The 13,354-nt window shown below is 43.8% G+C and overlaps 1 protein-coding gene across 2 annotated transcripts in view; it reads left to right on the top strand.

Moving 5' to 3' along the window:
• The window catches only part of LOC144720116 (atlastin-1-like), a 41,323-nt gene that overhangs the window by 3,790 nt on the left and 24,179 nt on the right, over positions 1 to 13,354 (top strand). For both annotated transcript variants that reach the window (XM_078596609.1, XM_078596608.1), the window contains exons 2-5: positions 7,498 to 7,742; positions 8,197 to 8,334; positions 9,799 to 9,903; positions 12,209 to 12,259. In XM_078596609.1, coding sequence (XP_078452735.1) covers positions 7,498 to 7,742; positions 8,197 to 8,334; positions 9,799 to 9,903; positions 12,209 to 12,259 — 539 coding nt within the window. The remainder of the gene's footprint in view (positions 1 to 7,497; positions 7,743 to 8,196; positions 8,335 to 9,798; positions 9,904 to 12,208; positions 12,260 to 13,354) is intronic.

The raw sequence follows: 13,354 nt of genomic DNA on the forward strand, positions 1-13,354 counted from the left end.
GTCGTTATCCACTGTCAGGTGGTACTCTGGACCATCAGAGAGCTCTGAATGCAGATGCATTCACCACTTAACATGATGCCAGTATATTATTATTGAAAATAATGGTGAGAAAGAAATGGAAATATTGCTGTATGAATAATTTTAAATTGATGGATAAATGTAGCCAATGTCTGCCATGTCCTGCAGATCTTGTGGTAGTGTAGTATTATCCCTCATTGGCTTATTAAATACAGCTGCTAATTTTCTGTTAGCTGCTCAAATATGCTTAATATGCGTCCGGATAATTAAAATGGCATTATTCAAGTGGATTGACAAAGGACGGAATATATTATTGATTTGAAGCTTTCGTGACTGCAGGAATCCATACTCTGTGGTTCTTTCGGTAAAGTCACGTAGGTATAAAATAAAATAGATCACGACGTTTCGGGCGCAACACAAGCGTCCGTCATGCACTCCCACCTGATGACGGACGCTTGTGTTGTGCCCGAAACGTCGTGATCTATTTTATTTTATTTTATATTGACCCCTGCCTGGGATCTGAGCTTGCAAATTTCCCACTGTGATGGACTGTCACCATCGAACATGAGAACTTTGCTCAGCAGTGAAAACAGCCATAAGTTAAATGTCTGTCTTCAAGGAGGGGACCTATATTTCCTTTTTTGGCCAATGTGGAAGAGTAGACTGTGGCCTTCAAAGGGAGCAAACACTTCATGTGATCATGTTATGGTGTAAAAACAGCAGTGCTTAACTGTTGAAGTTATGGCTGCTCAACGAGATCGTTGCTTGTTTATGTTATGATGCCATATCAGTCGAGGTGAGTCGTATATCCTTTAGTCTGTCTGCCTTAAGAAGTGTAGTCAGTGCTTGTTGGTGAGTGGCTCTTTAATGTGCAATATGGACAGCTCCCTTCTTCTTCGACCGAACCCACAAGCTGCAGTAAACAGACGAATAAACATTCACTCTGATTCTTTAAGCTTAGTTCGAAGCTCATCTTTCTGTGCTAAGAAATTCACAATTCAGTCCCATCACAATAAAGAAATATAAGATGTTTTAAGCTGTGCATACTTTGAATATGTCATTCCTAAAGACGTTATCTCTGGTTAAAATTACAGAATTCTATTGCAAGATTTTGACTGGTCAACCGTTGCTGCAACACATATTTAGTAACAGTCTATTCCAGTGGAGCGTGGTATATACTGTGTACAGGGTAAACTTGTCATTTCCTATTTAAATGTATAAGTTATGTCGGTTGTCATCAGTCTCTATTCTTATGTAAAAAGAAGCGTCTCCCAGCGCAAACAAGTGTGGGGCATATTCTTGGGTTTTTCGGTAAAGTCAAGTAGATAGGTTCAAAGAAAATAATAATAAAAAATACCAAGAAAACTACTTATAAACAGTTTCCCTTGATGCTAACCCCCCTTTTCCTGAAGAAGACCGCTTGCGATCGAAACGTCGTAGTTTTCTGTGATTTTTGATTATTTTTTTTCAACCTATCTACGTGACTTTACCTAAAGACCCAATAATATGAATTCCTGCAGTCACGAAAGCTTTAAGTCAAGATTTTACGTGTGGGGCAGTGCTTGACTTGTTTCCAAAACAAATCATTTTCTTGTTTCCAAAACAAATGAAGTCAGAAAGAAAGTGGCCTCTGCTAAAATGTGCAGTGGGTGGGTGCTCATCTCTGTCCGTGGTCCTGAGCCAGTAGTGGAATTAATGCAATGCCCTAGTGGGGTAAAGTCTCTCCATTCTAGACTACTTTTAACTTCCCACAAAGTGTTACTTGTGTTATCAGCCCAGTATGGATTATCGGCGATATTTACTGCCATACAGAATTTAATCTCAATTGCCATTCATGCTTTCTGAGCACAGCGACTACCCAGCCAAATTGTGCATGTAAATAAACACGTATTATCATCATTACCATCATAATCACCCTTTATCACGTGTTATATTTGTTTTTTTTCCCTTTAAGCATAAACGTTCACAAGCGCATATTTTATTTGTTATCCTATCGGAGCTGCAGAGGAGTTAACCACATACCGTCAAATAATGCTCTTTAATGAACAAAAACGAAGAACACATTTGCGTAGCTGCACAATACTGGCAAGAACCACGTGTCCATGCTTGTTAAAACAATTCTCTCCAAAAACTTCCTCATGGCTTAACTACCCATGCACCGTAGTCTGGCAGAATTCATTATTCCAACAAGAAGTTAGTCTTTAGGAGAGTGCGGGGTGCACATTCAAGTGAAAAACATATCACTGCTTATAGGAGAGACGTTTCGGGTTGCTCTTTCGGCTCTAGCTACTGCAATTGCATCGCATGTAAAGCATTTCCCTATTTTATAAATGTGGAGTTGGGGAAGTATTTTGCTGAGCTGTAGTGAAAATAAAAATATTAATGCTTCCCAGTGTATCTATGGAAATAAATACATTGTAAGTAGGTGTTGAATATCAGAGTGAACTACTTTGGTTATTTACGCAAACTAACTGGCTATACTCTGACAAAATCAGCGAGGACAGCAGAAGATCAATATAATAATTTATTTGTAAGCCGCCTTCCACTAATGACCGGAGAAAATTAAAAGTTAAAAACACTGGTGTTAGAAACATCCATATTTGATCTCACAACATAGGTAGTGCAGCAGTCACCATTACCGAATAAAACGTTGATGTTTCAAATGTTATGTTTGACTATCCCCTTTGTGTCTCTGGGGTGACGATCGAGGAATAGGTGACTGAGCACAGATACATCTTGCCTCTACACTTTTGGATGTGCCATGCCATGCATCATCCCCCCATTCACTGTGCTGCTGGTGATTACGGTGCTGCGGCGCTTGGCCTGGTGACAAATTGGCCCCCGTTTCTTCCCCCAATTGTTTTACATCGCTGGCTCAAAAAATATGACAGATGTCATGAATATCTAAATAAAACCTAAACTTGACGATGTATATCTTTGTGCTGTCACATGAAGAGGTTTATTTTTAAAGCTTTTAAAATATTTGTGTATTTCTGTATATTTTAACATGCTAAGTTATGGGCAGCATATTGCAGTGCAGAAACATGAATTACTGTCCTTTGCACCTACCACGTCGATATGCTCCTCACCTGTACCATTGGGCACTGACCAGCATGGTCAAATCGTGCCCACAACTCACATGGCATGGGGGAGGCCCTCATCCAGCAGTAGATTTAGCAAAGAGCTGTTACGGGTATACGTACTAATTTACATCCGAGGTTGATCAGAATCTCATTTATGCTTGATGTTAGTTTTAAGCTTTAGCTGACAATAGCAAGTGAATCATATGCTTGTTTGTTGGGGAGCCATGTGATGGTCAGATCTGGACTCCGAGCTTTTTATGATTGGAGGCGAGAATGACATTCGGGCACGTGAGGGGTGATGTGCGAGTGCACGTGGCCATTTGAAACGCAACCAGGATTGAATAGGTCTCTTGAATTGGGGCAGTGGCGTGAGAGGATACTCCTTATCACTAAACGGCAAAGTAACCGGGGCTTGTTTGTGCGTGTGTGTGTGTGTGCCTGCTACAGTGGTTTGTGAAAATCGTATTTGTAGTCTTTTTCACCTTGTGATTTCATGAAGCTCGGCACATTTGGACCATAAGTGGAATTTTGCGAATGTTTTGTGTTTAATGGATCTTAAATACATCTTTAAGAATCAGTTTTGAAATAAAACACAGTCATCGAATTACATTGTGCAATTTCTGCATAACTGACATCCTATTGGCTCAATGCACCAATTGTTCTGCAACTCTGGGAACCTGGCCTAAACCCCTCTTGCAATCTGGAGGCAAAGGTATGCGATTTTCAACTGATTTGGAATCATGACTGGTCCAAAATAATTTGTCTCTAAACCAGTTATTCAGTCCAGAATGTAAAATGCATCCTCAACAATCACTTCCCGTTGCGCTTTAATTTGGCAAGAGTTTCTGCTGCAAGGCCACAGGCTCCGCAAGGTATGCAGCGTGGTGGCGGGTCAAGTATTGTTCACCTGTGCTACAGTCGACTAATTTATTTAGCGCCAGGTGAGAGCTGTTTGGCGTGAACATCACCTGCTCTCCAAGGACGGCGTGCGTAACTGACGGAAGTCATTGGCTGCTTTGCATTTACCTAAGGGTGTAATAGTTCATTGATTTAAATAAATGTTTATTACACTTATGATAACATGCATCAAATACAATTTAAATGATTTGTATAATTTTTTTCCCCAACTATTGTGTTGAAGAAACATTTGTAATAATGTCCCAGATATCTTTAAGAAATTAAACTATTGCTACAATTGAGCATTTTTATTCTCTTGTCCCCCATTAACTAGAACTCTTTGCTCCTATCCTGCAGCTGGTGATGATTGCTGCCCTTGCCATTTAATTAATCACCATGATTCAGGATCACGATTTGATTCAAGAATCAATACCTTATTGCAGTGACGGATGGTAGCGCCTCTAGTGACTGCAAAGGACATGTCAACAGTGGCACAGCATATAAAGAAAATCTAAAGCAATTAAGCAAATTTTTACTCTTGGTTTGGTCCCATTACCGCCACCTGTCATTCACAATCATGTGGCTTCAGCTGCTGGTTGGTGACAGCAGCTCCACGTCTTGCGGGCAGTGCGGCGTTGTCAGACTTATTTTTCGGACATTTTAACTGCGCGGGTAATCATTAGTAATCATGATGAAGTGGCTTTTTACATAGGCATAGTAGGTCAGTCAATTATGACTGTAATTCATATCTAAATATTTTCCCCATCTGTATTGATAAGGGAGATATGTTCATAAAATACCAGTGTCGACGAAATGAGACTGACTTCACGTTGGGATGGTGAAGGTGCATTTATTTTTGTGTACGTGTTAAACCCATTAACTTCATAAATATTTTTTTCTCAAAACTGTAGATACCCAAATGCATTGTTGGGTTTATTTTGACATTTTGACTGGAGTTGTCTAATTTGTGTAACCACTGGCGGAGCCAGTGGGGGGTGGGGTGGCACGTGCCCCCCCAATGATCCGATCGAAATCCCTAATTTTGATCGGATCATTGAGGTTTATTAGTAATAAATCGTAATTTTGCGACCTCCACTGCCACTGTGTAGCATATTATGTGCCAGGGATTCTATGAGATGATAAGACAATAGTCTGAGTCCATAATTGGCAATAAGTAACGGCAAAGCAGTTATAAGTGACTTACAGAATTGTGCGCAGTTGCGTATACAGTACACGACTTCCCTGAAGGCATACCTTAAGCGAGCGCAATGCCGATCACACAACGCGGTTCGAATTCGACCCTCGATCGATGACTGCGCCATTGCCGCACACGCGTCGAATAAAAAGCAAGGGACAAGTCCTTACTTACTAACAACTCCTATCATTTTTCATTGCTGGAGGGGTTGCCCCCCCTACCTGAAAATCCTGGCTCCGCCATTGTGTGTAACTGCCCTTGAACTTCTCCTGTTGTGCATGGAAGATAAATGTATCCCCATTGAGTTGAGTGAAAATATTTAGCACCAATATATCTTGCTCTGAGAATAGAGGCTTGTTCAAAACACATTTAGGTGTAAACATACAAGGTTCCGCTTCCAGATATTCATCACGATAGGGAGGTAATATGAGGCACATTCAATAAATACTGTGCCTTAGCATGACCCTAAAAAGGCAATGACACAGTTGTTCAGCTTAATATGTCTGGCGATGATTCTTGTCATTGTGGTGAAGCTTAAATGTTCCGTCTCCTATCACCAGCAACGAGGAAAATTGCTATGAAGATATCTTCCAGTGATTTCATTAAGATGTGAATGTGGCTCAGCACCTTTGTGTATGGTGCTTTTATTTTTCATCATATGGCCATCTGAGCGTAACACCTTCGTTTGAATGATCAATGCATGTTCATGACCTTGGCTATTGTTGAGGACACTTAGGTCCTCTTGCTAGTGTTGTCAGAATGAGGGTCCCTGTTGGCAGTGCTGCTGAGGCACGTTGTAGATTTTATTGTTGGCACTGGGACCCTGTGAAGAAACTGGGGCCCTTGAAGGCATAAGGGCCTTTAAGGGAGCAGTGACTGGCCGGTTGTGGTCAAATGCGTGACGTTTTTCGGTTGCACACCACATGATCACTCGTGGATGCAAGCCTAAGTATGATCTTTATCCCAGTGGCGTGTTAGGCTGATGTAGTCATCCTGCACAGCATGGGGTGGTTGCTTCAAGTGCAATTGTTGTGAAAATGTGAAGCTCTTAGAATGGTTTCAGAGGTTGAAATGTTGTTCTTGGACATTTTTTGTGTGTTGGTTAATTTGGTTTTGTAGTACACTTTGCTGCATTCCAGTGGTCGTGACACGTATAATGAATGAACACTTGCGTGTTGCAGCTGATGTACAGTAACTAGAAATGCCACATACAGGCAGGACGCTGCTGCTGTTCGTGTTGACGCAGGGCGCAGAGTGGCGCGCTTGCGTGTGCTGCCACGATAGCTACGGGGTTTGGTCAGCTGATGGCTCGTTAATCTCGAGTGTTGTGCTCCACGGCTCTTGGTTTTTTATTTTGAGCGCATTCCTCTCGGAAAGTAACCGTGCTCGCTGTGAGCTGGCTTGGATTTCAAAACAAAATACGATCTGCCTTTAAACATAAACTTGCTTTGTGAGTAAAGTCTGAAGGCATATTATCTACCTGTTCTACCTGTGGCAACCAAGTAGTGTCGTTGTCATGAAGCCGTGAAGCCTCAATCGTACGTTCTGCAGGAAACCGAATCCATTAGATTCTGGAAATCTTCAGGCTAGGGAACACAGATCCTGCCATAAGCAGTATGTGTTTAATGCTGTTTGTTTCTCCTACTCTGCTGTTTGCCCTTCAAGGACATGGCCTCTCCGATACCGCGTCTCACTTCAAAGCTTCTCACTCCATATCTCACTCGTGCACGTGTTTGCTTTTCTCTCCATATAACTCGATACAGTGTCTCCGCTTCGCTTGCTTCATTTGTCTCCCATGCATGGTCTCTCTCTGCTTCTCTCACTCCAAACATCTCCATACCATGTAACGTTCAGCTATTTTCACTCCATATATCTCCACGTTCTTTCTGTCTGCTTTTGTTTGTTCATGCATCTCCACATGGCCCCGATGCTCACCAACGATGCGTGATAGTGTCCACATCATTCTTGAGTGCCTATCTATATGGAGAGAAATTTAGAAAGGCACAGCGTGGGAACGTGCGGATCAAGAGGCCTGAGATGTTTTGGCGTGCGAGGTGGAGACGGGTGCGGTGCGAGAGATGCAGACGCAGCACGGACATGTTACGTGAGAGAAGTGGCGGCGTATAATTAGTGAGCATTGGGGAGGTGGAGACAGACATGCCGGTCATCTGTCCAAGCACCTGTTTTGCTGATCTGCCTCTGCACACCTCTGACCATCTGCTCATTTGTCAATCCACAAACGTCCGCGCGTCCACCCTTTGCCTGATGCACGCGCGCACTTGCCGCTCTCCGTCCCGTTGGCAGACGATGCGTCGAGCCCCAGCACGCCGGATGGCTCGGACATGGAGGTGGTGCAGGAGGCGCGGCCCGTGCAAGTCGTGGTGGCGCAGGGCGACCACACCTTCGAGTTGGACGAGGCGGCGCTCGAGCGCATCCTGCTGCGGCCTGAGGTGCGCAACAAAGAGGTGGTGGTCGTGTCGGTGGCCGGCGCCTTCCGAAAGGGCAAGTCCTTCCTGCTCGACTTCTTGCTGCGCTACATGTACAGACAGGTGCGTTTCCAGCCTCTCCCCGCCCCCCGGTCCCCCACGAGATTTACCCGCAGCAAGATCCATCTATATGGAACGGCATCTGCGCATTTTGTGTTGTCGGCAATTTTGTGTGGATCGGTAGGTCAAAGCGAACGTTTCGTTAAAGCTGCAGTCGAGGCCCGTGGTCAAGCGTTCCATTGTGCCACCCCAGTGACTTCACCGTGATGTCACTCTCGTACAACGGCGGTGTATTTTAATATAGCGGCAATGTCGTTATAGCGCCAGCGCCGCATGGCGGTGTGCTTGATGGTAACTTAAAACATTTTTTCACCGTCACAAAGAATCAACCTCGTGTGTGTGACGGCTCGGGTCACGGCACAGGTGCGTGCATCGACAAGGTAGGAGCTGTTTGTTTTATGGGTTGCGTCTTCCCTTTAATTTGTGCTGTGGTTAACCTTGGACGGGCATCGTGCAGAGCATGGGCGGGAGCTGGCTGGGCGGGGAGGCGGAGCCCCTCACGGGGTTCAGCTGGCGCGGGGGCTCCGAGCGCGAGACGACGGGCATCCAGGTGTGGAACGAGGTGTTCCTCGTCGACAAGCCCGACGGCAGCCAGGTGCGTCCGGCACGAACGCACGTCATGGACCCGTGGGACTCCCTCTTCCGGCAGTATCAGCCAGTATTGAAGCGTGCCCACTGTGGGATCGGTTTCAACTTCAGTAAAGCTCGTCAGCAATCCGTGGCCGCAAACTGTTGTGTTCTCTTGATCTTATGGGGAGGCATAGGATATCCACGACCGATGTAGTAGGCCGCACAGGGTACTGTCTTGTAAGATTGTAGGCCTGAACTCAGGCGTGTGTGTGAATTTTTGATTGAATGCCACAATGAATAAAAAGTCTACAGACGAGGAGAGACTGTGCTACGTTACATGTAATGTAACTGTTTTCACATTAAGCTTTTGCTTCGTGATTATTAAAAGGTCAACGTTGGGACAGGTGTACCGTGTCAAATGCGATGCATTTTAAGGGGTTAATTTTTTTCTAAGAGTCAAATGCCTAAGGTTCTTTTACAAGACCAAATTGAGGTGAAATGAGGTGTTGCCAATGATTGGATTGTATTTTGAAATCGTTGAGTGCTTGGAGCGTTGATTTAACGTTTGTATGAACTGTTGACAGCCTGCTTTGAGTGGGACTGTGCATGTACACGGGGGTCTGGAAAATAGGTCACCGTGCACCTGCTAAGCCAAACGGGGCAAAAATGTACGTTCTTAATCCTGGTATCAGTTGTCAATGTTACAGTTTCCCAAGAAAGGCTTGATGCCTGTGCAGCTGTTAAACATTAGGATCAGTGAGGCTCCCACGCATGTTATTAATGCAAGCGATCATTTCCCATTTTGCGTGTAAACATGTTATTATCCCGTGTCATTGTCTCTTGAAAACCCGTTTGGAGTACACAGCGTGCTTGCGTGGCCAAGTAGCATAGTGGTCAGCGTGCGTGAGCACTCAGCCGGTTCACACGTGGCTAGCAGATTATTGCCCACAGTTTCAGGAACTTCGCTCGCCTTCTACAAAGGGCAAGTCTTACTCGTCAATAAATCTAATGGCCTCTTTACTTAGAGCCTCGTAAAGAATGAACGGCAGTTTCAGATAATGAATGAGATAATTGTAAGGATGATTATCAGCATAAGTTATAATGGGTGAACAATTTCTGCAGGCATGGACAGTGGGTTTGATAGCTATCCTGTGCAGTGCTTATCTCGTGATTGTCAGGCTGTGCGGTGACCTCGTGTTTAGTGTCGCCACAAACTTACGTCTCTGCACCTACCCACAGGGTCATTATCACCATTACTAAGGTCGCCGTGTCTTTTATCGTTGTTTTCATTCAGCTTCATAATTCCATTGATATTGTTTATAAATAGTTGTTGGTACGATCGTTATATTATTATTATTGGTTTTGCTGCCTTGGGTTTTTGGCATTCATCTTGTCATTGTGCGCGACTGTAGTGTCGGTTTATCATCGCTGCATTCACCATCATTGCCTTCGGTTGCCTGCCCCCGCCCGCCTGGCTGTGCCGTTGCAGGTGGCCGTGCTACTGATGGACACTCAGGGAACATTCGACAGCCAGTCGACCATCCGCGACTCTGCCACCGTCTTCGCCCTCAGCACCATGACGAGCTCCGTGCAGGTAGCGCACGCCTACAGGCACGCCGACACGCACGCCGACACGCACTCGCACGGCCCCCTTGTTCATCCACTCAGCAGCCCACCGGTGGCGTCTGGTCGACCCACATTGGTGATTTGTGGGTGCCGAGTGTTCCGGTTTTTTTCTGATGCTTCCATGCTTCTAATTATAATTCTTCTTTCAGAGCATGATGGGACTAAAAACTGGCTGTGAGTTTAACAAAATAGCATTAAACATATTCTCAACCTTGATTATGGCCCTACGATTTCAGGGTTTAATGTTAATGCCAAATCTTTTGTTTATATTCTTTTTTCCCTGCTCAATATATGCCCGTTTTTTTTTTACAATTGTAAAATCAAATCGTTTTGTTTTTTTGAACGTCAAAATTGGCACCCATGCTACTGGCCACAAAATAAATTATGAAGCATCTTCACCGTCATCTCCTTCGTCACCCACAAACTTCGATCGTACATGATGAACTTGCAGTAGATTCTCGATTATCCGTACTCATGACGAGGATGACGACCGTGGATAATTGAAAATCCCGGGTTAATAAAAAAATATCAATTTTCCATGGATCTCTTTGCCACAAAACACATATAGGTATACATTAAGTTTAAGTTAAGACAATGTAGTTTGTTAATTAACAAAACAACATTTTTTAGTAAAGAATCGACTGATCGATGCGAGTGCTCATTGTCTTGCTCCTACGCAGAAGTCTCGGCCTACTAAGTGGATGATAGCAGAGCCACGCCAATCAACATCAATCAAACTCCACCCACTGTTGTAAAGATATGCAACTACTGTACTGTAGTGGCGATTATGTGGATTTCAGATTAACCTGAGCAACATATTTGTTCGGTTTAAGCACGTGACTTGTAATAAACATTTCCAAGAATGACAGTGTATAACTGTTTTTTGATTATTAATGTGGGTTTAAGGGAAAATCCATGAGTTATTAATTTATGCCAAAATTTTAGGTGTGCAGTAAATCTGTTAATCGGATAAACCGCACGTGGATAATTGAGAGTCTATTCTATTTATTTGGAACGTTTGATTTGCGATGGAGCATCGCTTTGCAGAAGTTCTTCAGCAACAATCAGTGCTGCTTGAGCCTGGAGTCATGGGCGTTCTGTTTTCAGGCATTTGCTGTCAGTTACTACTCAATGAATGCCCTCCAGGGCGTATATGAGAAATATGCACGTGCTCCGTTGCTGTAACGGGAAGTATATAGACACCAAAACATACATGCCCTCTCAGTTTTGCCCTGACATGCACGCAACACAAGCCGTGCTTGTGTTGAACACGAGTGAGTAGAGCACGTGGACACGACCTCTTCTTGACTCGGGCTTCCACCGTCTGACCTTAAGTATACGGGGCATTTGCTGCTGTGATTGAAACTTTGTTGAGCACAGTCTTCGCAGGGATGCACAATCGAAACATGCCCTGCCTTTAAAATGCTTTTGCATATCAGCCTTTGTTGTTTTTCTTTGTTTCGCCGTGCGTTCTCATACGTAGGACCGATTAAAAGTAACTTTTAATAGGCAGATTAGATATAAAAGGCTGTACTTCCCTCCGTGTTATTCCGATGTTTGCCCTTTATTCGTGTTGCTGGAGCTTTCAGTGACGCTAATCATCGCAGCAAAGAGACTGCAGAATCCCACGGGTAGCTGTTGTAACACCGCCTCCCTGCAGCGGGTTTCTCACCGTACTGATGTCAGCACAGCCGGAGTCCTTTAGGTTATTTTACCAAGCGTGGCGGTAATGGTGGAAAACGTCTACAATTTGAGCTTACAAGGCTTTTTTTATTTGTTGTCGATTTTGAAAATGTGTCCGAGTGCTGTTGCACCTCCTTAAACCGTAAATGGTGAGCATGCATGACTGGTGATTATGAAGTCAAGGTGGCTGCGTGGGTAAGGGGACTGATAGCCGTGCAAGAGCGTAGATCCAGCGTTTTGCGATGACCTGGGTTCAAGCCTTTTACTGCCGTTGATGCTGAAATACTGCTCGTGTTGATGGTCTCAGCATGGATAACTGTTAACTTGCACAAAAACACTGTCATATTCACAACGGGTAGATGATGGTGCAACACCTGCAGTAAGGATATGGCAACAGTGAAAACAATTCTTTGGTAAAGAAATGCATTTTAAAATCTCTTCCACATTTCTACGGATCTTTGTGCTGCCTGCATTGGGTTCCCATTGGATGGAAGCTTCGCCCTGTAGCTATTGGTAAACTGTAAGTTTACGTTGGAGAGTAACATGACACCACCGGTCAGGGTAATGACGATGTGTCTATTTGTCTACAGGTCTATAACCTGTCCCAGAACATCCAGGAGGATGACTTGCAACACCTGCAGGTAACTTATGCTGGCGCACACAACACATGTCACACCTGGGGCCAATTACAATTTATATTTGGGTCATAGGTAATGAATTGCGATCGTCGCGTAATTATAATTGTAGCTAACAATACTGATAGAATTATAATTGACCCCAGGTCTGCCACACACACATTCGCAATGCTTCCCCCTCTATCCAGTTTCATCTGTGTTATGCAACGGAGAGCTCTCCCCGCCGTGGAGCTCATTCACATTGCTCTAACGAGTCTCTGTGGCGCGTTGGTAAATCAATGGAGTGTGGTTTATATGCGTTGCACCTGTGATTGATTGCAGTACTTAATGGAACTCAACTTACCGCAGTACACAGAGGCCACAAAAAAACAATGACAACAATTCACTTATTTCTACAAGGTTCAAGCTTGGAGATGTGAAGGGAGGCTTGAGTTTGTTTGTGCTCAAGCCAGAGCTATAGGCACCTTTAAAAGTGAGTCTGCGTTCACAAAGAAAGAAGAAAACAAAGCAAGTTGGTTGTGAATCGTTTGTGTTGCTATTGTGCTTAGATTCGCGGGAAAAAAATTAAGTAGTTTCTGATAATTTGTTTGTGTGCTCCCAGCGCTCGGCTGATTTCTCACTCCCTTTGCTCACAACAGAGCAATCTAAAGTGACATAATTCACCTTATTCAATGCAAATGTCAGGGGGGAAATTGGACGTTGGGTGGACAAGGTTTTGCAGATTTCCATTTGCTTGGCCCATGCTGTTCTAATGTCACGGCAATGTATTATTAGGAGGGCCACATTCAATGATTGAATCTGACTTACGAAGGTTCATGGGGTTTAGCTCATATTGTGAGCCCATGTGTAGCACGTCTGTTCATAATTACCCACGTGTCTGAAAATTACCTGATATTACAATTTCCCTTTTTCAATTTTTTATTAGTACAGGTTTCCTCCCAGATAAAATATCGCACAAATAATCTCACTAATGAAATTTTCATATAGTGCTATGTTTAGTGATTTTTTCTTTTAATGATCACTAAACGTCGTGTTAAAACACTTTTGGCCTGCAGGTTGCTAAAATAGGAATTCATATGGCCTGGAATAAAAAAGTTTGTC

This window comes from Lampetra planeri, chromosome 7 (genome assembly GCF_965212315.1).
Source record: "Lampetra planeri chromosome 7, kcLamPlan1.2.h2, whole genome shotgun sequence".
In the NCBI taxonomy this organism is placed as follows: Eukaryota; Metazoa; Chordata; class Hyperoartia; order Petromyzontiformes; family Petromyzontidae; genus Lampetra; species Lampetra planeri.